Genomic DNA, 27,741 nt, shown 5'->3' with positions numbered 1-27,741 from the left:
TCAGATATTACACTTTCCAGGTAAAAGATAATAACACATATTTATTACCTAAAATGCATTTAAGGTATTTGACTTCATACATTCTTTTATGTCTTTCCAAATATGATACTAAGATAAAATACTGAATCTTTCCCATGATAAGGTTTCTTGACTAAATTTTTCCTTAAAAGTTGAAGCAGTAATACATTCCTCCACAAGAGGGCACCACACCAACATCAAGTAGAATTTACACTATTTCATTCTAATGCTAACATTATGACATATGAGTTACTATATTTTGGTCTTAAATATTATTCATATAACTTAGATTATGACCTAGAGAATATTTTCCTACTTAAATTGTCTTTTTTTTTCATCTTGAACTATACATGGAACTAATAATTTCTGGCTTCCCATAAACTTTCTTTTTTCTTGGGTTTCACACTTTGCAGGATACCTAAATAAAGATATGGGTATTATGCTCATTTGATTGAAGTAAATTTTATAATATTCCTGTGATTATGAAATGTATAAAATAATGAATCACTCTAATCAACAGAGAAAATACAATTGGCAAATACTTGAAAACTTTACTTCTATATAAGGATTTTTCAATCAATAGTGGTTTCAAGAAAACATTTTGAGAAATATTACTTACATTAGCACAGTGTAAGGCTAAAGCACAAAAGACTGCAAACATTTTAAAGTTGTTTTCATCAGTTTTGGAGAAGGCACTTCCACTTATTTTGTTTACCATCTGTACAACGCCGATTACACTCCCTCGACTCACAATAGGCATACACAAAATATTCCGTGTAGTATAACCTGTGTATAGGTCTACTTCCCTGAGGAGTTGTGAAAAAATACAAACAGAAAAGAAAATTATTAACATGCCATCGATCTAATAAGTCTTAATTTAACAACACTGCTATTATTCAAAAGAGCTAAGAAAATATTAGCACTGAGTATGGAGGCACAATCAGCAAAAAAAAAAAGAAACTATTCAGGTGAAAAATCAACTGGTGTTCAAAGGCAAGCATATTAGATTCAGCGCAAAAAATAACTTTACAATCTTAAATATTTCATTAAAGCTATTTTTTTTCTTTCTGCCAAACCAATTTGTTTCTTTTTTTTTTTTAAGAGTTTTCTAGGGAAAAAGTCAAGCGCCCATCTACTCCAACTGCAGAGCTACAGTATGTTAGAGAGGCAGAAGGAAATGATATTTTCTGAAGAAAAAGATGGTAGCACTTATGAAATAGCTATTACGTACCATATACATGCTAGCTGCTTAAGACATGACAGAATTAGAATAGGAGTTTCCGTTTGATCAAGGGGATCAACATGTATAAAAGATAGACAAAATCAAAGGCATTTCTGCTGGGGAAAAGAATTGCTAGTTTAGGGGATTAGGAAACATAGATGTCATGTTTAAGTTAAGCCTTGAAGAAAACTTGGCCTACAGGTATCTTCAAAGCCCAAGGGACAGCCATTGCAAAAACATAGAGGGGAGATATGTAGCACAGCCCATGAGAAACTGGAAGGCTAATGTGGCAGTTTCAGAGGTTGCATCAAGTGGAATAATGGGACAATAAGGTTGAAAGGATACTTGGGACGAGGATACAAAGGGCCTTAAATTTCAGAGGAGTTTCTATTTTATCCTAGAAACAAAAGGGTGCCACTGGAGTTAACTGAATAGGGTAGTGACAAGGTCAAACTTGTATTTTAGGAGAAATACTTTCTATAAGTGGAAGATGGAGTGGAGTGACAAGAGACTTAAGGCAGTGAGAAAAATTAGCGGACTATTGCTATAGTTCAAGTGAGAGATGCTGAGGGCCTAACTTAAGTTTCTGGTAGGGATGGAGGTGAGAGATGTTGTGGTCATAGAAAAATGATAAAATGTAGCAACTAATTGGATATGTGGGGTAAGAATAAGGAGCAAAGAATGCCATAGAAGCTGCAAATCGGGGTGACTGGAATGATGGAGATGCTCTTGAAAGAAATAGGGAAATGTGGAATGTGGGTGGTTTTGAGGAAAAGATTTTGGAATGTTGTTTTGGAAATTTTAATTTTGGGGCGCCTAAAATTATTTGAAACATCTAATAGTGGTGGCAAATTAGAATTCAAGAGATACCAATAAAGACAGAAAGAAGAGATAAGATGACCTAGACAGAAATCCAGAGATAGGGGGTATTAAAAGGATGGTGACACTAATAAAAAGATGAAAAGGGAATAGTCAAACAGTAGAAAAGAGAAGAAGAAAGGAAGGGAAGAAAGAGAGAAAAAGAGAGGGAAGGAAGGGAAGAGAGAAATGAAAGAAGAGACGGGGGAGATAGAGATACATGGCAACAGAGAGAGGTGCCACAAAAATCCAAAGATGAGAGAGTATATGGAAGGAAGTGTGATCAATAGTGTCAAATGCTGCACAGAGCTCAATAAGGGTGTAGATTAAGAAAAGACCATCAAATACGACAACCAAGAGATCTTCGGTAATTTTGGAAAGAGCAATTTCAGTTGAATGATGTTAAAAGCCAGACTGCAAAGTGTTGAGAAGTGAGAAGAAAAAGTAAAGGAAATGAACACAGACACAAGTTCCTTCAGAAGATTAGGGCATCATTTTTAGAAAAGTGTGGTATATTCCAAAGATATATCTGGGACATAAACTTTGCCACTAATTTGCTTAATTGCTGGTTCAGCTACTGTAAGCTTCAGATACTCTGTTGGTAAAACAAGTGTAATAATCCCTGACCCAGAGATATGACAAAATTGTTACAGATACTAGAAGAACAACAGAATAATAGACTATTAAGAGCTAGGAGTGTCCTAAGAGACCATCTAGCCCAAATTACTCATTCTGCAGCTGAGGACATATGCCCAGAAGGTGGTAAAGTCCTTATAGAGGACTGCAACCTATCTCAATCAGTTAGGATGGAAAGGTTGGGGGTTTTTTGTTTGTTTGCTCATTTTGTTTTTAGTAAAAATTAGGGTTTTCTTGTTAAAGAACTTAGTGTTTTAAGGACCTGTGATTTCCTTGGTGTGAGCTCACTCCTAGCACTTATTTTTCTTAACTTCGTTGGGCATCACAAATTGCTGCAGCCCAAACAATCCAGCAGCCAACCTTCTACTGATGAAACCTGAAATTTCCTTAACTCGTCACCAGCCAAGAGAGATGCCAGCCGGCTGTCAATCTGATCCTCGCAGTGAGAACTTGACACTCCTGCTGCGAGGCAATGGCCTGGCTTAAGAGAACCCAAACTTACCTCTACGACATAATAAGGTGTCAGATATCAGAACAGCACTCTGGTGCAGACATTTCAAATCATATTGTTAAAATCATTAAACTTGTTTGAATCTCCTTTTTGTTGTTTTGGAAACTGGATTAAAAATCAAGACATGTGGCAAAGAAACTCTGAAGCAATTTTTTAGTGTTACTTTTTTTTTCTTTATAGATCCTGTCCAACAGCAGTTTAAGAGACAAAGTTCTGTGTTCACTCTTGTTTTTAAAATGCTTAACTAGATAAAAGTTAGGTCTGTATCTCTAACAGATATACATTTTTGGAGAGGCAACACGGCTGCTGAAGGGGAGGCCTCAGTCAGGATAATATGATTCAAATCCTACCCTCTAAGGTGGTGATGTCAAATTCAAATAGAAACAAGGCCATTGAACAATACAAAAAGAGATCTGCTGGTTGCATATTGACTTAGAAAACCATATAATAACGTTACCTCTGTTGTATTGTTTTTTTTTAATTTGTCTTGTTAAATATGTCCTTATTACATACATTTTAATCTGGTTCCTGCAGCACCTGAAAGTGTTGCTGGTTGATGTGATTTGCAGGTCACTTGTTTGAAGCCTCTGTTTTATGGAACATTAACTATGCGACCCGGGCAAAGCATTTCACAGTTACCCAGAGAAATTTCTAAGATTCTTAAGTTGTAGGAAAATTGCTGATTTGCTTTGATAGAGGGAATTTCCTAATTAGTAGTTCTCCACAACCATGAAATCACAGGCACAGTATCCCTGATCCAAAACACTTTTTTTTCCTGATTGTTAAAAAATTAATTAATTGATTAATTAGTTAATTAATTTTTAGTTTTCAGCATTCATTTCCACAAGATTTTGAGTTTCAAATTTCGGCTCCATCTCGCCCCTACCCCTACCCCAACCCCAACACAGCATGCATTCTGAATACCCCTTCCCCTAATCTGCTCTCCCTTCCATCACCCTTCCTTATCCCCTTTTATTTTCCTGTAGGGCAGGATAGATTTCTATACCCCATTGCCTGTATATCTTATTTCCCAATTGCAAGTAAAAACAATTTTTAACATTTATTTTTAAAGCTTCCCCAAAAATATTTTGGAAAAAAGGCTAAATTGATTTGAAAGTAGAGATATTAATTCTAACTTGTTAAAAGGATATTCTTGCCCTCTTTTCCCTTTGGCGAATGATATATTGCCAGAAACTATGTCTTTTATTAAGTGGTAAATAAAAATGCTACTTTGAGAAATATATCCAATCTGAATTTTCAAATAAATAAACTTTTTAAAAAGCAATTACTTATTGTTATGTGCTTTACAATCTTATTTATCAGGACTATTTAATAGCATGGATTTAAAGCCTTTTTGAAACTAAGTGGATTAATGCTGGCTCTAGTTCTTTCATAACTGTGGAAATATAATACAGAATGATGAAGGCGCTCAGTGGACAAAGAACTGAACTCACATCTAGCTGCAAGAAGACTGAATGAATCTTGCCTCAGACACTTTTTAGCTACATGACCCTGTGCAAATCAAGTAATTTTGCTCAGCCTCAGTCTCCTCATCTGTAATATCATCAAAGGATAATAAGAGCACCTATTTCACAATGTTGTTGTAAGGATCAAATAAGACACCTAAGTAAAGCTCTCTGTGAACCTTAAAGTGTTACATGAATGATAGCTAGTAAAGCACTGTAATATACTTTACATAATTACAGCTAGCATAAATGATACATTAACTGGTAAGGCTTTGTATCATTTAGGTTATGACAACCTATTGCCCATTCTTGGCACCATTTAAGAAGAAAAGTATCTATGTTCTGCCAAGCGTTTCTTACCTGTTAAAGCGTGGGTCTGCATAGGCGTCTGGGATGTTAAGGACCTCCCCTGTTCTAGCCACCTGACCAGCTATTCCTTTATCAATTGAAAATCTGCACACAGATAAAAAACAGGCATGCTAATCAGTAAATGCACACACTAAGCCTCAAAACAGGTTACCAGGATTAAATGCTAATAAACTTAAACATAAAAGGCTCTCAAACCTGTGTTCCAATTATTTTTAAAACACAAAAAATACATAGAAATTACTTCATAATCTTGTTACATAAAAGGCAATGTTTAAAATGTTTTAAGTTTGCTAAATTGCAATATGATATTGTGTGACTTACTTAGAGGATCATTGACCTTAAAATTTTCTCTTTTGCCAAAATCACATTGCATTTTTATATCACTTTTCTAATGATTTATTTCCATTACAATTTGCTGTTTACACCTGTTCCTTTTGAAGAACAAGAACTGTGTTTTAAAGAATCTTCCATAAGAAACTGTCATAAAAATGTAAAGTTAGTGCAGAGCCATAAATCCAGTGAATGCTCAATAAATACTTGTGATGACACTATTTACCAATTCATTTGTATGTTGTCTCCCCAATTAGAATGCCAGTTTCTTAAGGCAAAGGGCTGTGTTTTGCCTTCCTTTGTATCCCCACAATTTAGTTCAGTGCTTGACACATGGAAAATGCTTAATTAGTAACTGCTGACTGACTGCCTGCCTCCCTGCCTGACTGTTTGATTTATGAGTATAAAGTAGTCAGAACTTGGTCTTCTCATTCCTATAACGGTGTGGCAGCGTATTGCACTATCTAAAAATATCAAAGGCTCATTCGCGATTTTTAGGAGTAGAAAAGGAAAATTTCAATATGCATAACACAACAAATTACATAGCAAATTACAATGAATTCAAAGACCATGCTGCCATGAAAATCTTATTTGGGGGACATTCAGAAGCATGGTGAATTATTGCACCCACAGTCATAACAAGTCCTTCACATGAATTCCTTATCCTTCCCAAAATTGGAACCAAAAAAAGACAATACAGGGTCAACGTAACCTGTCCCATTCCTGGCAGGCAGTAAATTGTCCAGAGATTGACACCATCCTGCAAGAATTGCTCCAGTGAATACTAGCCTGAGCACATGAGAAAATCAACTAGACGACCATCACTTCCATTTCCTTCCTATCACTCATTACAAATTCTTCAACATACATAACTAACTCTCACCTGCATTTGGAAAGGAACAACCAGGTCTAATTATGATGTTAACACAGAATTCTGTGGGCACTGATGAGAAAAGTCCTTAAGGACTTTGAAATCATTACACAGAGAATAACTCACTTTTTATGTCTCAAATATATTTGGACATAAAAACTCACAAGTATTTAGCACTAAATACATTCCAATCATCATATTGTTAAGATTATTTTATTACTGTAGTTATGTGACAAATACTAAGTAGTACTGGTTTCAGAAGTGAGGTATGAGAACTGCATTATTAGCCTTACACATAGTAAGTGATGCTAAAGGTTTATTAAATGGATTAGTGTCATCCAATTGGAAACTTAAATTGAATTAGCCGAGAATGAATTTTTACAATTTGACATTTGCAATAAAATAAATGGCACTAAGTGCAAGTAAATTATATAAAATCTTCTACCTGTATTATTACAGAGATAACACTTATAAATTATGTCATATAAAAACAGTTATGGTTAAAAGAAGCCATAAATAAAATAATAATATAACACTTTCAAAACATCAATAAGCAAACAAAACACCATAGTTTCACATGACAAAAACCATGAAGGTAATTTCCATTTTGTCATTTTGCTATTTTTTACAAAGGAATTTTTTGTTGGTGATTATGAAGTCTTCAATTACAATTAAAATTTACTCAGAAGCATTCTTCAGATTGTTCTCCCAACAAGGCCTGCAATGCATGCAGACATAAAAATAGTGTGATGTATTGCTAAAAGAAAAAACAAGTTAAATGAGATTTATATTCTATCTGAAGACATCAACACTCGGACTTTAAACAAATGACTCAATTAACAATTGTGTTCAGTAGTTTCATTTGCATCCAACTCTTCATCACCCCACTGGAGTTTTCGTGGCAAAGATATTGGAGTAGTTTGCCATTTCCTTCTCCAGCTCATTTTATATATGAGGAAACTTAGGCAAACAGAGTTACGTGACTTGCCCAGGGTCAAAGTCTGGTAAATCTGGTAAAATGTCTAGGAAATGTCTGAGGCTGGTTTTGAAATCAGGTCTTTTGACTCCAGCCCTGTATACCATCTAGCTGCCCCTCACTATACCTGAACTGTTCTTTAGAAGTGGCTAAAAGATTAAATTATAAAATCATGATCAAGTGAACATAGGCTTGTCTTTGCTTTGTCTGGTTTCCTAATCCTATAGTGTATGGAAGTTAGCTAGCCAATTTTCATTATGCTCCAGGGACATAGGTTTGCCAAGAGGAATCTAGTTTACTGGGGGCAAAAAGTACATTGGGATTTGGTAATTACCATAGCACTCTTTGTTAATGTGAGAAAAAGAAAAGATTAAAATGAATTAAGAGTTGTATATATTGAATCCTTTATAATTTTGGGTTATGCTAGAGTGCTCCACATGTGATCTAACTTGAATGGGGGAAATTTGCACGTCTGATCCACTGATCTGCAATGTTGTACCAGATGATTTCTATAAGCAGTAATCCTACTATGGTGGCCATTTATAGGTTAGGTTATTGATGATTATTCCAATTTCAAGTGTAAATTTTATATGCATATGTATATGTATATGACATGACTGGCTGCAATGGCTGTTCAGTGATATGAACCAGTTAACTTAATGCCCAAAATAACCGCATGAGCCCCACTGTATTTGGTTCTTTGGTGATAGAGAGACAGCTGAGGAGACACTCAGTGTTGGTGCACCCTTATCAAACATCTCCATGCTCTTCTATATGGAAAATGCACAAGAGCAGACAGGGTGCACCTGGACCTACCTTGGCACACTAGTAAGTTTTTCCACCATGATTTCCAAAAGGACCGCCTCCGGAAGAGGGCATTTCCAGGAGTGACGTTATTGCTTCAGAGAGGCTGTTTCGATGGCACTGCAATGTCATTCCCAGAAGTACTACCTTCTGGAGGCGGGTCCTGGTGGGAATGATATCACAGTATGACAAGTATTGTCAGCATACCTGTGAATAGGCACAGAAAGCGGATAACATAATACCAGAACATCTGTAATCAGAGCCTATTTGCTTTTTTACTTCACTGCATACCTTATTTCTTTGGTCTTCTTAAAGACAGGCTTCCCTTCATTTTCCTCCCCAATGTCAAAAAGGTCTGAATATAATTCTTTGTTCTTATGGTCTACCTGGAATAGTGCACAACGATCTGCATTCACCAAGTTTTTTGCATATATCTAAAGAAAAACAACAAAACAAAGATCAGACATCATTAAACTCCTCCTGTAGGACTCCTGCGACGAACCCAAGGCATTATTTAAATAAGTGCTGACCAGCCTTTGCCCTGGAACTAGGGGAAACATGGACCAATCGAAAAAGCTTTCAATTTGGATTCATAAGACTTTAGTTCAAATCTGGACTCTGCCATTAACAACCCACCTGACCACAGGTAAAGCAAGGGACTTAACTTCTCTGCACTTCATCTCCTCATCTGGAAAATAAAGAGAATGACCAGCCTCTCTAAGGCTCCTTTCCAAGTCTTAATCCATGATCTTATGATTTCTAAGTGGCTTCCACAACTTCTCAAAAGTAATTCGCATTAAATATTTAGCATACACAGAAATAATCACTTTTCTTAAACTGACCAGTAATCTCAGATCTTTTACATTTCTATTCATTTGTTTGAATTAAATAGCAGATTTAAAAAAGGTGGAGGAAGGAGGAACATTTAATTAGAATCCAGTCCTTCTTCAGAATTACTATTGTTCACAAAATTCAATTCTTTTTCATCTATTTCCTATTCCTCCTTAACACATATTTCTTACCTCCCAAGGCTACTTCTAAAACCCTTACCCAGTCATATCTTTTCCTTTGACATCTGACTCTTGTCCTCTCTCAATTCTTTGTCATCTACTAATACTGACCTCCTGAACAATTTCCTTAATTATCATCACCTGATTTATAGCCTCTCAAATTCTTCCTCAAAACATCCTCAGAGATTTCAGTACCTATACCGTTGATTCTTAACAGTTGGTTGTCACCATTTCTTCAATTTCTCAACTCTTAGGACCATTTATTTTTCAACTACCCAATCGGGCAGTCCTTTTTCACTCTTGTTGTGATCTTCAATCCTTGAATTCTTCCCTATTTTCCTATTCTACCCTCACTTCCCTCCCTACTCTGTCAATCATTTCAATAACATCAGTTCTTCCCCCTTTGAATGCCTTGGCCTTCTGCTAATCTAGCCAAGATAACTTTTAATTCTAAATAGCATCCACTAATATTCGGAAACACAAGTAATACCTAAAAGTATCAACTAAATAGTTAGCCAATTCAATTAATCTGACTAAACTGAATAAATCTCTTGTGACCCTGAAAAATAATGGGAATGTCTTCATGGACTATAAATTTTAGTAATTTAGCCCCTAGTGTATCAAGTATGGACCTTATCATCCTGATCTGTGTTTTAGTATTTTGCCTGATAAAATATAGCAAGGAGAACCTAAGATCCTAAGATTTAATCAACTACTCTCCCAATTTACCCCAAAGTGTTCATCCTTGGCTATTATAGAATCCTTGGTTGACTGGTTGTTCTTTTATTCTAGAAAAGAACCAAAATGATATTACTATGTTAGGGTTAAGGAACAGTATATCCGACTGTAGCTGATCAGAGCTTGGAATACTCTACCACAGATTAGGCACAAATAGTCCATATGAACATTTGGAGTGGAGATATCTCCAAATTCGCACATCTCATGTTTCTTCTGAGCTACCGCAATTCTGCTTCACTCACAGAACGCAGTGCCTTCTTGATGCAGGCATGCCATGGTGGGTGGTCCTTTGTCAGCACAACCCACATCATGCAATCAATTCCAAAGTTCTTCAGAGACAGAATTCTTACCTTACATATGAATATATGTAAATGACAACATTTTCCCAGCTTAAAGGAAAGAGATCTCACATTGAGAGAAACAGTGGCAAGAATTAATTTTTTTTTAAAGGCAACTGGATTTAAGTGACTCGCTCAAAATCACACAGCTACTAAGCGTTATGTGTCTGAAGCTGCATTTGAACTCAGGTCCTCCTGACTTCAGGGCTGGTGCTCTATCCACTGCATCACCTAGCTGCCCCTTCAAGAATGATTTTTAGGACTTCTATGGTGGACAGGAATAAAACAAACTGAAATTTTGGTTTAAGGCCAGATATTCACTGATCTCTTATAAGATTATTTTTTAGAAAGATCACAAGTAGGGGAAATTCTTTAAAAACACTAGAAGGAATTTTAATTTGTAACAGTTTTAATTATATACTTGGAGAAATCTCTTTCCCTGTTTAAATAAAGATCACCTTGTGAAAATCAGAAAAAGGAGAAGTAATGCATTTTGACCATAAAGAAGTTAAAGGATGATTAATACTTAACTATTATGATTTAATAATATGACTTAACACTTAACTTTTATTGTGCAGCTAGGTGGTACAGTAGATAAGAGTGCCAGGCCTGTAGTTAAGACCTGAGTTCAAATGCAGTCTCAGACACTTATTAACTGTGTAATCCTCAGCAAATCACGTAACATCTAACTGCCTCATTTCCTTTATCTGTAAAATTGGGATACAAATAAAACATACCTCCTAGCATTATTGTGAGAATCAAATGAAATATTTATAAAGCCCTTAGTCTGGCACATCGTTGGCAATACATAAATGTTGGCTAGTTATCATCATCATCATCATCATTGTTATTATCATTATTATTGTTGTTGTTAAAAACTAACTTCATTCCACCCCCTAAATCTCTTCCTTTTTCCTTTATTCTCTTCTTTATTCCTCCCCTGTCTGTATTTCCTTCAAGTAGATTAGGTTACAGATATTTTGTTTAATAAAATGAATAGGAAATCTTGAACATCTGTGGCTACCAAACTCTCAGAAATCTACACTGATAAATGATAAGAATTAACTAAAGTATCTTCAGTGGGAGACAGAAAGGATTCAAGATAAGGGGAATACAGGAATTCATACCTAATCCATGCATGAACCACAAAGAAGAGAAGGGATGGCTAGAATCAAGGGAGAGAATTGCTTGGGCACACTTGCTCCCTTCATTTTTCAAAACTGTTCATTTCATTTTATTCTGTTACTCTCCATAATTTTATGAATGACTTAGATGAAATTGTAGCAATATGTTTATATAAGGCAGGGGGGAAAATTAACATATTGGATGTAAGAATTAGGATAGAAAAAAGATCCTCATAAATTATAATGATGGAATAAATTTAATAATAACTAATTTAAGAAGAACAAATTTCTACTACATTATACTGTCTTGGCTCAGATATATATCAGACCACAAGGCTCCGGCACACCCTGGAGATTCTATGATTCATTATGTATAACAACATCTCCCTTTTCCACAGGTCATACTGTGTGGCCTCTATCACTCACAATAGAACTGTAAAACCAAAGACGGGCAGGAAGGATGGTTATGAGGAAAATTGCTATCAAAAAACTCATTAATTATATTATGGAAGAACATCCTGCAAACATCCATAGGACAGAGGACTCCAAATATCTTGTGAAATAAAGCTTCCTGATTTAATAAACTCGAAAGATGGCAAACTACAAGGGAAATAGCAAGGCATTTCAGTTAAAAAAGAGGGAAGAAACAAAGAATCAAGCAACAAAAGTTCTGGTTTTTTTAGGTGAAGCAAATAGGCGCATACATCTCAACAGAACTTGAGGACATTTACATAAAATATGGTACATTACAAAATGATATTAACAAGGACACCTGTAATCAAGAAAAAGGTTATATTATCTTCAGAGAAACTAATAATCCATTTCTTTAGTCTAAAATTTATGTCTTTACAATGGAGTAAAAATAATATGTCCCTCTGGAAAAGCTTGGCAATAAGTAGAGTGCTCTATTTTTTATATAGCCTCTCTACAATGGAATGCCAAAAGCAGGTGTTACAAAAACAGATAAAAGAGAGAGTGTCTGGTGGGTCTGTGTGTTTGTCACTTATGCTGAGAGTAAAGAGCAGAATTACGTTCCACGCACTAGAAATAAAATGTAGTTATGTTGCTATGTCACTGTCAATAAAGCAACAGGATATTAAAGAACAAAGAAAAAGTATTAATCATAGCTTTAAAAACTTTGGAAGGAAAGCTTCCTTTTTAAGGGAATAGTGGTTCTTTGCTATGACACCCAAAGCTCTTAAAATGTGTACCTTAAAAAACTCTACAGTGCTAATTAAGAAGATCTAAAGCTCTTGTCTGACACTGAATCCCACCCTCTTTAGCACATTATTACGAGGTTAGGAAGGCTTTTAAAATTTCAACATTCTAAAATACCTTATGCATTTGGCCTAACATGCCATGACTTTGAAGTCCATGTAGTTCAGGGAGACACGAAAAAGGCTTTATTGTAAAGATGCTGCATGGCAGTCCTGAATATTATTGTAATGAACTGATACTGTGCCATCTCACCGGAAACTCTGAGACTGTCTCTGAGGAAAGGGCAAGAATGACTGCTGATGGTCTTGGAGTGAAGGATGCTGACAGTCTGCACAAGGGGAAAGCTTTGAGGAGGGGAACATGGTGGAAAGCTGAGGTATTTTAAGTGACAAGGTGTGAAAAATGCTACATGCCACCATGGAACACTGTCCATGGCTCTTCTTTTGAAATGTCAGTTAGCTTTTGGGAAGGAAAAAAGTAGATTAATATTGGTCCATGATCAAACAGATTCAGATTAGAGTACACAACAACCTCCATTATCAGGACCTGCAAGGTAGCAAAGTAGTAAAGGGATCAACACTAGAAGGACCAAATTTAAGAAGAGATCAAAGGACTGAGCATATTTTTTGCATAAACTAACATGCCTAGTGCTTCCAATTATATTTTTGAGAAAGGGGTAGTGAGTTATTTAGTAGCAAGTCTAGAAATATCAAATTATTCAGCATTAAAAAGAATGAAAGCTATCTGGCTTTCAAGAGCAGTCTTTACTTAAGCAAAGGTGAGCTTTGTTTGAAATATTCAAGAAAACATTTTATTCAAAGGGGTAAGCCCTTATTAGAAATTATCAGTAATGTGACATCCAAATTACTTTTTATTAAATATCATAATTGATCATAATATTAATAGAGTTTATATAAGTACAGAATCAGAAATTGAGATTCTTAAGACTTAATAATGTCATTTTAAAAATAAGAGCCAACCTACCATTATGTGTTCAAGTAGAGAATCTATTGCAACTATGTTATCAAAATAGGTCCTGTAGAAACAAAGGAACAAAAAGCTTGTAAGCAGTCTTATTTCGATTACAGTAAACACTTAAGACTTCAATACATTTTCTGATTTTGATGATGTTTAGGAAAAACAACAATTACACTATAAATTTTTTAAAAAGCACCACAGTTTCATATGCTGACTCTTCAAATCCTCACTGCAGCTACTTTTAATACATGAATTTATTAACGTACTGAACTAATTTATTTCTCTTGCTAATTTTAAGTAAGCCATATACATGCTGGCTGATTTATTCAACAAGCATTTGTTAAGAGGCTACTTCATATTAGGTATAATGCTGAGTACTTGGCTACAAAGAAGAAAAAAAAACTGCCTGCCCTTAAGGATCTTATCTTCTCCAGGGAAAGCAGAAGGAAGAAAACATGTACAGTGATACGCAAACATAAAATATATAGAACATAAATACCACATAATTTTTAAAGGGAGATGGGGCACTAACAAGTGGGAAAGATATAAAAAGGTCTCTGATAGGAGGTGACATTTGAATTGAGTATTAAAGGAAGCTGGAAATTGTACAAAGTGAAGTGACAATGCATTCTAGGGATGGGGCAACCCGTGAAAAGACAGAGAGACAGGTGATGGAACGATGTGCATGAGAAGAGGCCTATTTGATGAGAACATAAGAGTATCTAAAAGACAGTAACATGCAATAAGCCTGAGAAGAGAGGATCAGAGTGTAATAGGCTTGAAAACCCAAAGAAAAGCATTCAGATGTTTCCAAATTTTCTTCTAATCTCTATAATTTATATCATGGACCCATTTTGACCTTCTGTTTATTTCCAAAGATAATTAGGGAAAAAGGAAAAGGACCCAAATGTTCTAAAGCACTTTTAGTAGCTCTCACTGTGGTAGCAAAGAACTAGACGTTGTGGGGATATCCATTAACTGGGGAATGGCTGAACAAGTTGTGATATACGATCATGATGGAATACTACTGTACTATAAGAAATGATGAGCTCAATGATCTAAGAAAAACCATAGACAGACTTGCACAAAATAACGAAGAGTGAAATGAGCAGAATCAAGAGGATCTTGCATACAGTAACAGCAATATTGTTTTAAGAACAACGTTGAGCAAATAAATCATTTTGACTGTTATAAATACCCAAATTAACTACAAAGGACACATGAAGGAAGATACTATCTGCATCCAGAGAAAGAACTGATACACAGAAGTACATATAGAATGATTTTACATATATAATACATATACACACACATATTTGTGTCTCATGGTAGCCATCTCAAGTGAGGCGGGAAGGAAAAACATTTACATGATAATTTTATTATATATTTAAAAGGAACAGCAAGGTGTACAAAACAGATCTGCAGTTTCATGTGCAATCATCTTTTTAATTATATTATGTTATGGAAATGCTTGTTTTATTCCATAAATTAAAAATAAAATAAATTTAAAAATTTAAAAAGAAATATCAATTCTATAGCTGTGTAGAGGATGGATTAGAGTAGGTAGAGACTGAAGGCAAGGAAAACACTTGGGAGGACAATGCAATAGTTTAAGCGAAAGATTTTGACGTCCTGAATTACACTGGTAGCTATGGTAGCAGAATAAAGGGAATGGCTGAGAAACATGTTTTTTTCCCCCTTCTTTCCCCTCTCCCCTAGCAGAATCAATAGGATTTAGTGACTGATTAAACATGATGGGTGAGGTAGAGAGAAGAGTTCAGATGCCTCCAACTTTAAAATCCTCAGTGGATGGGAGGATGATGGTATCCTTAACAGAAATAAGTTTGAAGGAGGGGAAGTTTTAAGGGAAAGGGAAAGAATTCTGTAATGAACAAGAAGAGTTTGAGATTCCTAGGGAAAATACAATTGGAAATAACCAATAGGCAGTTGGTGACAAGAAACTAGAACTCAGAAGATAGACTAGAGCTAGATCTGGGAATCACCAGCATAGAGATAATAGGTAAAACAATAAAACTGATGAGATCATAAAAACAGAGATTACCCTAAGTAAAAGGCACTACACAGGACAATCTCACACTTCTTAGTGTTCTGTGTACCAGTTCATCATTTAAGATGTGAGGTATCATACACCAAAAAATTATATCTGACAGCAAGAAGCAGAAACTTTATACTCTTAATTCTATAATCATAATTATTATCATAACAATATTCAAATCCAACATGAATTAGAAGTTTCGAGTCGATTTCTGGTTGGGTGATGTTATGAAGACAAAATAAGTGATTTGCCAGAAAATTCTACTACAAATATAAATCTATGTCCATGAGGCACCAGTATTATGCCATATATGAGCAACATCACTTAGGTTTCTCCAACTTCTGTTACATATATATTGAGTCACTACAACAATAAATCATTTTTTTCTTTTTTTTTCTTTTTTACTAATTTATTTTGATTTATCAACAGTCACTTCCATAAGCTTTTCAGCTTTAAATTTTTCTGCCCTTACCTCCCAACCTCTCTCTCTAAAATGGTGTACAATCTGATATAGGCTATACATATATATTTCTATTAAACATATTTTCACATTAGTCATGTTGTAAGGAAGAACTAGAACCAATAGGAGGAACCACAAGAAAGAGAAAGCAAAACAAAACAGAAGAAAAAAACAGCAAATAGTATGCTTCGATCTGCATTCAAACTCCATAGTTCCTGGACAGCATTTTCCATCATGAGACCTTTGGAGATGTCTTAGATCTCTGCATCGCTGAGAAGGGCTGTCTATCCATGTTAATCATCACACAACATGGCTGTTACTGTGTACAACAATCTCTTGGTGCTGCCTATTTCACTCAGCATCAGTCCATACAAGTCTTTCCAGGTTTTTCTGAAGTCTGCCTGCTCATCATTTCTTATAGTGCAATAGTATTCCATTATATTCATATACCACAACTTGTTTAGCCATTCCCCAATTGATGGGCATCGTCTCATTTTCCAATTCTTTGCTACCACAAAAAGAGCTGCTATAAATATTTTTGTACATGTTGGGTCCTTTTCCCATTTGTACGATCTCTTTGGGAGACAGCCCTAGAAGTGCTATTGCTGAATCAAAGGGTATGCACATTTTTATAGCCCTTTGGGCACAGTTCCAAATTGCTCTCCAAAATGGTTAGATCAGTTCACAACTCCACCAACAATGTATTAGTGTTCCAATTTTCCCACACCTCCAACGTTTATCATTTTCCTGTTTTGTCATGTTGGCAAATCTGATAGGTGTGATGTGGTACCTCATAGTTGTTTTGATTTGCATTTCTCTAATCAATAGTAATTTAGAGCATTTTTTTCATATGACTATAAATGGCTTTAATTTCTTCATCTGAAAACTGCCTATTCATATCCTTTGACCATTTCTTAATTGGGGAATGACTTGTATTCTTATAAATTTGACTTAATTCTCTCTATATTTTAGAAAGGAGGCCCTTACCACAGACACTGGTGGTAAAAATGCCTTGCCAATTCTCTACTTTCCTCCTAATCTTGGTTGCATTGGCTTTATTTGTGCAAAAACTTTTCAGTTTAATGTAATCAAAATGATCCATTTTGCATTTCATAATGTTCTCTAGCTCCTGTTTGGTCGTGAATTCTTCCATTCTCCATAACTCTGATAAGTAAACTCTTCCTTGCTCTCCCAGTCTGCTTATAGTATCAGTCTTTATATCCAAGTCATGAACTCATTTTGACTCTATTTCGGTATATGGTGTGAGATTTTAGTCTATGCTTAATTTCTGCCCTACTCTTTTCCCAGCAGTTTTTGTCAAATAGTGAGTTCTGATCCCAGCAGCAGGAGTCTTTGGGTTTATCAAATAATAGATGACTATAGTCACTGATTACTGTGTCTCGCATAGCTAACCTATTCCACTGATCCACCACTCTATTTCTTAGCCAGTACCAAGCAGTTTTGATGACTGCTGCTTTATAATACAATTTAAGATCTGGAATGGCTAGGCCACCTTCCCATGCATTTTTTTTTCACTAGTTCCAAATGAATTAGTTCCAAATTGCTCTTCCAAATGAATCTTTTCATTATTATTTTTACTATTTTTTTCTACCTCTATAAAATAAATTTTTGGTAGTTTGATAGGGCACTGAATAAGTAAATTAGCTTAGGTAGAATTGTCATTTTTATCATATTAGCTCCACCGCTTCTGCTGCTCAAACTGAGGCAAACTCGGGGGTCCTGGTGTTGCTGTCTGCCTGCTCTACCACCTGGGGTTCAGGATCTCCCCCTGGTGTGCTGAGGTAGGGCTTTCTGCTAGCTTGCTGGGACACCTCCAGTTCTGTACTGCTCTCCTTTCTCCAGGGCAAGAGGGGTCTTTCCCATTAATCCCTCAAGCTACCTGTGCTACCAGACTGCTGTACCCTGTCTTTCTTCTGGTTCAGCTATTCCAGGGTTTTTCCTGGGGCGATATTTTCTGGGCTTTCAGAGGTTGTACACAGTAACAGCCATGTTGTGTGATGATTAACATTAATACAACAGTAAGAGCGCCTTCTTACTCCACCATTTTAGCCCCTGGAAGTGGAACCAATAAATCAATTGTAAGTTTTAGAAAAAGACATTAATACAAAAATCATCTAATGATGTTGATACATGGCAATTCCACAAAAAGATGAATTGTAAGAACACCTTCTTTGTTAGTAACTTTATTGTCCAAGGTAGAAATAATATATGCCTTCTAGAACATCAGAGAAAACAGGCTGTGATCATTAAGCACTGAAATGTCCAACATGTCAGAAAACACAACATCTACGTCTTAGAGTTATGCAACAGATGGAAGGATGCAAAAGAACTGAATTAAGGTTAACAGAAATTGGTGAGAAAAAAAAAAGGAAAGGTCTGAGGTACATCCAAGTAAGTCTATATACAACTATGAGAAAAAGTGAAAGAAAGGTGGAAATACAGTGTTAAAAATGGCAAACTTTTTAACATACTTAAGGTTAGTCTTGTTTACTTTCCGCTGCGTGGAAAAAATTGAACTTGTCATTAGATGTATTTTTATCATGAAGAGAAATTTTTCCTATGCATACATGTAGCTCTTCATTCCATGACTAATTGTTCTGCATTTGTTTTAAACATACTCTGTTGTAAAGGAATTTCTTTCCTAGAGAAATCATTAATCAAAGGATTCCTAAAATAGTTTCTCAATGTCAGTTTTTCAAAGGATTTGAATGTAATTACACAGGAGTCAATTCCGGTTATTTTATTTAGTATTTTCATCAATGATTTAGTTGATGGAATAGACAATTTGTGTGAATTTGATAACCTCATCCATTTGTGTGAACAGTTTCACTCAAACTGATCTTTACTAGTCAAATGAATTCATGTATATAAACTGAGTAGATTGGCTTGTCAAAATGTAATAGATTGTGGAATGAAGAGTAATATGCAGTCATAGACAAAAAATAGCTCTACATGATAAAACTGCTTGCTCTGACAGTTTTTAGTTATCCACACCCACCCAAATCAAGGTAAACAGGACTTATCCTAGATGAAGTTGTCACATTTCCCTATTTTATCTTCTGTCTCTAAATCACAGAATACCACAAGATCTCTATAATCAAAATTGTGGCACTCAGAAAAAACAATGGAGTGACTCATGATGGGCATAAATAGTGTATTGTTGAAAATAATCAACTCAAATAAATGTTATGACTGAAAAAAGGCAAAGTGGTCTTGTAGTAATAATGAACAATAAATGATAATATTAACTAATGTCAAGAAACCTAAAGGAAGCCTTTTAGCATGTTGTTGCACAGAACCCTTGGGAAAAATTTATGACAGGGCAAATGACAATGAATTATCAACAAAAACAGCTGTTAGTACACCAAGAGTTGAATGTGGGTGAAATGTACATTGTATTTAAAAATGAAGCATGGGAGGGGCAGAGCCAAGATGGCTGAGTGAAAGCAGTGACTTGATTGAGCTCTCCCCCAAACCCCTCCAAATACCCATAATAAATGGCTCTAAACAAATTCTAAAGCAGCAGAACCCACAAAAAGACAGACTGAAACCAATTTCCAGCCCAAGAAATCTCAGTGATTGATTAGAAAGGTACATCTTGCTGGGCTGGGAGCGCAGAGCAGCGCAGTGTGGATGCGCAGGCCGCACTGTGAGCATGCAGGCCACAGCGAACCTGGAGCAGGCCTCAGAGGACTGTATCACGGGTAGCTGTGGTGGTTTCCAGACTCCTCAATCCACCAATGCCAAAGACAACTTAGATGGTCAGTGGGAAATGTCTGTTCCTGCGGTACTGAGAGAGGAACGTGGGGTCTCAGGTCCATTCCCCGAGAGCGTGGCCCTGGGGGGACAGCTGCCTCCTGAGCTTCTGGCCCACAGACTGACGGGGAATCCAGTGGCTGATTAGAGAGGGATTGCAGGGATCTCTTTGCCAGTGCTGAGACAGGAATCTCTCGCTTTGCCCTTGCGTGGATCTGGGTCACAGTTCTGGGAGGCGCTCCTGGGGTGAGGAGGAGTGCTGGCATGGTGGAGCCTGTAGTGGCTGTAGAGAGGAACCCCTCCTCACAGTTACAGGACAGAAAGGAATACTTGTGGTCACTAATAGACCAGAGCACAGGCCAGGAAAGGAGTAAACACCTCGCCCCTTATCGTACCACCTTAGAAGAACTGAAAATTTACAGGTCCCTACAGGTATCTCTGAAAACAGCTATACAAACCCCTGAAGCTTGGGACAGTACACTCTCCACATTGGAAGCAGACTCTTACGTTAACTAAGAGTTTAAAACTCAAGCAATTGGCCGGGATCATGAGCAAGCAGCGCAAAAAGAGTCAGACTATATTATCTTACTTTGGTGAAAAAGAAGATCAAAACATACAACCAGAAGAAGACAACAAAGTCAAAGCTCCTACATCCAAAGCCTCCAAGAAAAATATGAATCAGTCCCAGGCCTTGGAAGAGCTTAAAAGGGTTTTTGAGAAGCAAGTAAGGGAAGTGGAAGAAAAACTGGGAAGAGAAATGAGTGATGCAAGAAAATCATGAAAAACAAGTCAACAGCTTGCTAAAGGAGACTCAAAACAATACTGAAGGAAAAAACACCTTTAAAAAACAGCCTAACCCAAATGACAAAAGAGGTCCAAACAGCCAATGAGGAGAAAAATGCCCTAAAAAGAAAAATTGGCCAAACGGAAAAGGAAGTCCAAAAGGTTACTGAAGAAAATACTTCCTTAAAAATTAGAATAGAGCAATTGGAAGACAGTGACTTTACGAGAAATCAAGACACTGTAAAATAATCCCAAAGAATGAAAAATTAGAAAACAATGTGAAATATCGCATTGGAAAAACAACTGACCTGGAAAATAGATCCAGGAGAGAGAATTTAAAAATTATTGGACTATCTGAAAGCCATGATCAAAAAAAGAACCTAGACATCATCTTTCAAGAAATTATCAAGGAAAACTGCCCTGATATAGTAGAACCAGAGGGCAAAATAGAAATTGAAAGAATCCACCAATCTCCTCCTGAAAGAGATCCCCAAAGGAAAACTCCTAGGAATATTGTAGCCAAATTCCAGAGTTCCCAGGTCAAGGAGAAAATATTACAAGCTGCCAGAAAGAAACAATTCAAGTACTGTGGAAACACAATCAGGATAACACAAGATTTAGCAGCTTCTATATTAAAGGACCACAGGGCGTGGAATATAATATTCCGGAGGGCAAAAGAGATAGGATTACAACCAAGAATCACCTACCCAGCAAAACTGAGTATAATCCTTCAAGGGAAACAATAGTCATTCAGTGAACTAGAGGACTTTCAAGCACTCTTGATGAAAAGACCAGAGCTGAATAGAAAATTTGACTTTCAAATACAAGACTCAAGTGGAACATGAAGAGGTAAACAGGAAAGAGAAATCATGAGAGACTTATTAAGATTCAACTGTTTACATTCCTGCATGGAAAGATGATATTTATAACTCATGACACCTTTGTCAGTATTAGGGTAGTTGGAGGAAAACAATTATATGTTATGTATGTATGTATGTAGATAGATAGATAGAAAGATAGATAGATAGATAGATAGATAGATAGATAGATAGATAGGCAGACAGACAGACAGATAGATAGAGGGCACAGGGCGAGTTGAACATGAAGGGGTCATATCTGGAGAATAAAATTAAGGGATGAGAGAGGATTACACTCAGAGAAGAAGAAAGGAAGAGGTAGAATGGGGTAAATTATCTCACACAAAAAAACCCAGAAAAGTCTCTTACAGTGGAGGGGAAACTGGGGAAGGTGAGAGGGAATGAGTGAATCTTATTCTTATATGATTTGGCTTAAGGAGGGAATAACATACACATTCAATCGGGTATGGAAATCTGTCTTACCCTACAGGAAAATAGGGGGAGAAGGGGACAAGAGAGCAGGGGGACAATAAAGAGGAGGGCAGATTGGGAAAGGGGGCAATCAGAAGTAAATACTTCTGTGGAGGGACAGGGTCAAAAGAATGAAAAGAATAAATGGGAGGGCAGGATAGGATTAAAGGAAATAGAGTTAGTTTTTCACAACATGTCTACTATGGAAGTGTTTTGCATAACTGCACATGTATAACCTATATTGAGTTGCTTGCCTTTTCAATGAGGGTGGGTGGGGAGGGAGGAAGGTAGAAAATTTGAACCTAAAGTTTTAAAAACATATGTTTAAAAAAAAGGTTTTCACATGCAAGTGGGAAATAAGAAATACAGGAAATGGGGTAAAGAAGTCTATCCTGCCCTACAGGAAAATAGAAGGGGAAGGGGATAAAGAGAGGGGGAGAGATAGAAGAGAGGACAGACTAGGGGAAGGGATATTCAGAATGCATGCCATCTTGGGGTGGGCAGTGGGGTGAGATGGGGTGAAAATTTGGAACTCAAAATCTTGTGGAAGTAAATATTGAAGACTAAAAATAAATAAATTTGAGGCAGCTAGGTGGCACAGTGGATAGAGTGCTAGCTCTGAAGTCAGGAGGACCTGGGTTGAAATCTGGCCTCACACCAAACACTTGACACTTACTAGCTGTGTGACCCTGGGCCAGTCACTTAACCTCAATTGCCTAAAACAAAACAAAACAAAAAACAACAAACAATAAAAATAAATTAATTTATATTAAAAAAAAAAGCATGATATTTAGATAAACCAACTCTAAGGATGATGGTACTCTTAACAGAATTACATGAATTTGGAGGACAGGTGGGTCAGGATAATGAATTCTACTTTGGCTACATTGAGTTTAAGATGCCTGGAGGATCTCCAGGTGGGGAAGTCCAACGAGTAGCTGGTAATATGAGATCAGAGATCAACAAAGTCCATAGGGCTAAATATCTAGATTGGGTTATCATCTGTGCAATGATAATAAGTGAAGCTGGTAAGATCACCATTAAGGGAAAAATATAAGTGATGATATTGAGAGGGCAGTGTCATAAAAACACAGGGAGAAAAAGTACCCAGGAAAGAGACTGAAAAGGATAAAAACTGGAAAAAGGTTACCAGATTTAGCAATTTAGAGATCACTGGAGGAAGCAATTTCAGTTGAATGGTAAGGCCAAACACCAGATTGGAACGGGTTGAGAAATGGAAAAGAGAATATATGAATGAATACAAACAGCTTTGACAGCTTTGTCTAAGAGCATGACAGTGAAAATGAGGATAAATATAGGGTAATATAGTTTGATAGTACAGGAGTATCAAGTAAAGCTTTCTTCAAAAACTAGGGGGAGAGCTGGGCATGTCTGTAGTTAGCAGAAAAGTAGTTTACAAACAAAGAAAGACTGACAAAAATTAATTGAGCAACTGAGCTACTAGAGGAAATGGGAAAAGGGATGAAGAGCACAAGTAAAGGGATTGGCCCTGGCAAGGCGATCATTGCCATCAGAGGCTGGAGCAATGGAAGAGAGCAGGGAATGACACTGAAGAGTTACGGATGGTCTACATTTTTTCAGTGAAGAATAAAACAAAGTCCTGTATTGAGAATAATGTAGGAAGTAGAAAAGAAAACAAGAAGCTTGGACCAGCTGCTATGGAGAATTCGATAGTGTCAATTAGCAATGAGTGGCCACTTTTATAACTTTTTTCAGTACCATTGAGTACTATACGATTGAAAGCAGAGAAGTTGGATGGTGTGGATAGCTCGCCATGGGAATATACAAAGAGTAAGCAATGATGAGACAAGGGATTAAATAGCTACAGAGAGCATCCATGAACTAATTATCTATAGGGTCAAGACACATAAGAGGAAAAATGAGCCCAGAGTGGTGATGATGGCCTCGAAGAATAGGAAGGGTAGAATGACCAGAGGTAATGGTGAGCTAGTTACATATGTGTAAGAGATAAAGAAGTACAGAAAGAGAGAGAAGCAAAGGAGATTATGGTCAGAGAAGAGAATCTGAAAGTTCTCTACTATGAAAGTGGAACATCCATCAGCAATGAGATCAATGGAATGACCAGCCCTGCGTGTGACTGGGATAGAATAAAAATGGGAAAAAGAGAAAGATCCAAGGATAGATAAGGCTAGTCAATGCACTGCTCATCTTGTTTCTGTTTTCCCAATGAAAACATTTTTCTTCCAAAGTATTAACTAATGACTAAGAGGGAGTTAAAACTGAAGATCTTTAAAACTGAAGAAGACAGTTCACCTAGCTACCTTTGAAAAAAATCAAGTCACCAAGACCAGATAAATTATATCCCAGTACACTGAAAGAACTGGAAGATATTACTGTCAATCCATTCTTAGTGACCTTTGAAATATAACTCCAAATAAGAAAGGCTTGATAATGGTAGATATCCTGATCTCACAAAAAGGAAGACGGTGAAATATATAAATAATATAACACTGAGTTTGACACTAATTCCTGAAGGAATGGTTAGTTAACATCTAATAAAAGAAAGCACTCATCACAAAAGGCCAGCACAGTTCTATCAATAATGTCATGCCAAACTGATCTCATTTCAGTTTTAGATAAAGTTACTCAATCAGTAGGGGGATGTTATTGATAATCTAAATTTTTACAAAGAAGATGACAAGAGTCTCATGTTACCCTTATAGAACTGGACAGATATGGATGGATCATCACTACTTGGTTGAGATAAACATAATGTCTTCAGTATAGTGCCACAGGGATATATTCTTGGCTTTGAACTATTTAACAGTTTTATCAGTATCTTAGATGAAGGTACAGATGATACACTTATCAAATCTGCAGGTGACATAAAGTCTGAAGGAACAGCTAACATGCTGGGTGACAAAGTCAACATCCCAAAAGACCTCAACATGTTGGACTGCTGGGCTAAGTCTAACAAACTGAAACTTAATGGCAATAAGCCTCATACTGCAGTTTGGAAAATAGACTTTTCTAACATAATGGCAAAGTATGGCTTAGCATTTCTTTGAAAAAAGATACATAGATTTTATTATTTGTCTTAATATGATTCAGCCGCATGATCTCTGAATACATACAAGTATATGAATGTAATGGAATATTATTGTTTATAAGAAATGATAAGCAGGTAGATTTCAGAAAAACTTGGGAAAATTTACATGAACTGATACAAAGTAAAGTCAGGAGAACCAGAAAACATTTCATACAGTAACAACACTATTGTATGATGATCAACTATGAATGACTCAGCTATTCTGAGCAATAAATGATCCAAGACAATTACAAAGGACTCATGATGAAAAATGCTATTCACCTCTAAAGAAAGAACTGATGAGTCTGAATGCAGATCAAAACATACTATTTCTCACTTTTTTTGGTGTTTTTTTTTAAATTTTGCTCTGTTTCTTCTTTCACAGCATGACCAATATGGAAATATGTCTCATATGATTGCACATATATAACCTATATCAAAATTGCTTACTGTCTTGGGAGGGGGGAAATGAGAAGGGACAAAGAGAAAACTGGAACTCCAAATTTTTAAAAACCGAATTTTAAAAATTGTCTTTACATGTAATTAGGAAAAATTAAAATACTATAAAAATAAAACAGAATACAAGCTCCTTGAGAACAAGGAATGTCTTAATTTCCTTTGTATCCATAGCATTTTGCACATAGTAAGCACTTAAATGCATTTCATTCATTCATTCATTCATAAGGATCAATGTTTTGGTACACTCTTAACTTCTACTAGCCTTGGTAGTTGCCAAGAGAAGTTTCTAGGGCAGGGTTCTTAATCTAGGGTCCGCTGGGTCTATTAATTTGGGTAGGAAAAATACGTCTTTATTTTCATTAAATTCTAACTGAAATTTATTATTTCCTTTAATTATCTGAATACATCATTCTGAGAAGTGGCCCATAGACTTCTCCATATTGCCAAAGAAGTCCATGACACAGAGAGCCCACAGATAGTCTAGGGACATGTATCCCCTTCTAAGGAAAAAGGCATTTCAACATATGAAATATTAACATAAATAAAAAGAAAATAAATGTACTGACATTGTTGGAAAATAAACCATTGAGCAATAGTTGTCCTCCACCCACATTCTCAATTCATTCTTAGTTTTCTCTCAAAGGTTAAAATACTTGGAAAGTTTGTAGTCAACATCAGTGGATATATTTGATAAATAAAAGTTACATATCTTGTGTATCTAACTACAAATTTTTTTTTTTAGGCAATTGGGGTTAAGTGACTTGCCCAGGGTCACACAGCTAGTAAGTTTCAAGTGTCTGGTCTGAGGCCGTTTTGAACTCAAGTCCTCCTGACTTCAGGGTCGGTGTTCTATCTACTGCACCACCTAGCTGCCCCTACAAATTTATTTTTGTCATACACACATCTATATCATTACCCTCTATATATCTGAAGTGATTTCTATCTATGATGTAACTGAAGAACAGGCAACCAAAGCTCTTATCATTCTACATCTAGATACAGACTGACCTCCAATCAGTGGTTACATTAAAAATCTGCAATAGTTACAACTACTTATGATTTTCTGTTAAATATGTACTCATTTCAAAAATCTTTGCTCAAAAAGAGTTCATATTCCTAGAAACTTACTTTGATACGTCAAGTAGGAAGTCATTCAATTCAGTCTGTTTGGCAAGGCCTCTGCATACCTGACATAAATTAAAGCATGGAGACTATTAATTGTAGTAGAAGATATTACTTTTTATTAAAAAATAAAATGGTAGAGATGTCATTTGTCTCATTAATTTTAACAGGCTTAATATAAAAACTTGGTTTGTGACTGTGATATTATGTTGCTTATGTCACAAAGCTGGCAAATATCTTGTAATATATGGGCATACCTCCATCTATCACGTGAATTGGTTGCATGAAAATGGACACCACAGAGAATGCTTAGTATTAGACGAACGATGCTTTTAATTAAATGTTACAGAGTGGAATATGGTTATAATATAATAATGCTACAGTACAAAATGGTATTGTTTGGGAGAATCTATAAGAGGACTTCTAAAAAAAGAGTGGAAAAAAATACGCTCTCTAGAAGGTTCCTCCTTCTCCTGAATACTTGCTCATAACAGATGATAGGTTCCTTCATTATCCTAGTAAAAATTTTCAGCCAACCATCAAATATCTTTCACTAGGGGAGATGGCTTAAGGACTAACTCTGCAAGGGACATTTCTTCTATCACCTTTAAATCTGTTCATTATCTTAAAAATAGCCAAAAATCACCCTGTTTTCAGAGTAAAGACTTATACACTGCTGTGAACTTTTCAATCATATCATACATTCAAGTAAATTGGCCTCTAAGTATAGTAGACAATTTAAGAGATAAAAATAGGGGCTGAATCTGTGATTTTACTAGTATAAGGAACTTCCAAGTGAGGAAACTTCCTTACATATGCAGGTTAGTACCTTCTTTGCAACTTACAAAGGACTGCCTAGAGAACTGAGATACTAGGTGTTTTGATCAGGGTAACAAAAGCAGTATGCCTCAGAGGTAAAATTTGAAATAGGGTTTTCTTGGATGAAGAGCTTCAAGGGTGGCTCTTTGTACCACACTAGTTTGATTTGTACTACTGCTGCTACTACTACTACTACTACTACTACAACAATTACAACATTTGTTAGATCTTTTGAAAAGCTTAATGAACTAACCCAAACATCTAACAAACTGTCAGCAGTTTCCTTTTTAGAAGACTATTTCCCAGTGCTTAATTAATTGATCCTGTCCCTTTCTGAATAAGAGGTCAGACACGGAGCTGAAAGGGATCTCAGAAATCCCTTAGTTCAATCTCCTAATTT

General features: G+C 36.1%; 1 protein-coding gene across 1 annotated transcript in view; it reads right to left on the bottom strand.

The window, feature by feature from the left end:
* The window catches only part of PDE10A (phosphodiesterase 10A), a 394,215-nt gene that overhangs the window by 79,235 nt on the left and 287,239 nt on the right, over positions 1 to 27,741 (bottom strand). Inside the window, exons 10-14 of the mRNA XM_078155052.1 lie at positions 26,529 to 26,587; positions 13,474 to 13,525; positions 8,353 to 8,495; positions 5,072 to 5,164; positions 638 to 824 (exon numbers count right to left, since the gene is read on the bottom strand). Coding sequence (XP_078011178.1) covers positions 638 to 824; positions 5,072 to 5,164; positions 8,353 to 8,495; positions 13,474 to 13,525; positions 26,529 to 26,587 — 534 coding nt within the window. The remainder of the gene's footprint in view (positions 1 to 637; positions 825 to 5,071; positions 5,165 to 8,352; positions 8,496 to 13,473; positions 13,526 to 26,528; positions 26,588 to 27,741) is intronic.

The sequence above is a fragment of the Phascolarctos cinereus genome, unplaced genomic scaffold (genome assembly GCF_003287225.1).
Source record: "Phascolarctos cinereus isolate Bilbo 61053 unplaced genomic scaffold, phaCin_HiC Scaffold_5;HRSCAF=322, whole genome shotgun sequence".
NCBI lineage: Eukaryota > Metazoa > Chordata > Mammalia > Diprotodontia > Phascolarctidae > Phascolarctos > Phascolarctos cinereus.
Note: the sequence above shows the minus strand (reverse complement) of the source record. Positions and strands in the feature narration are given on the sequence as shown.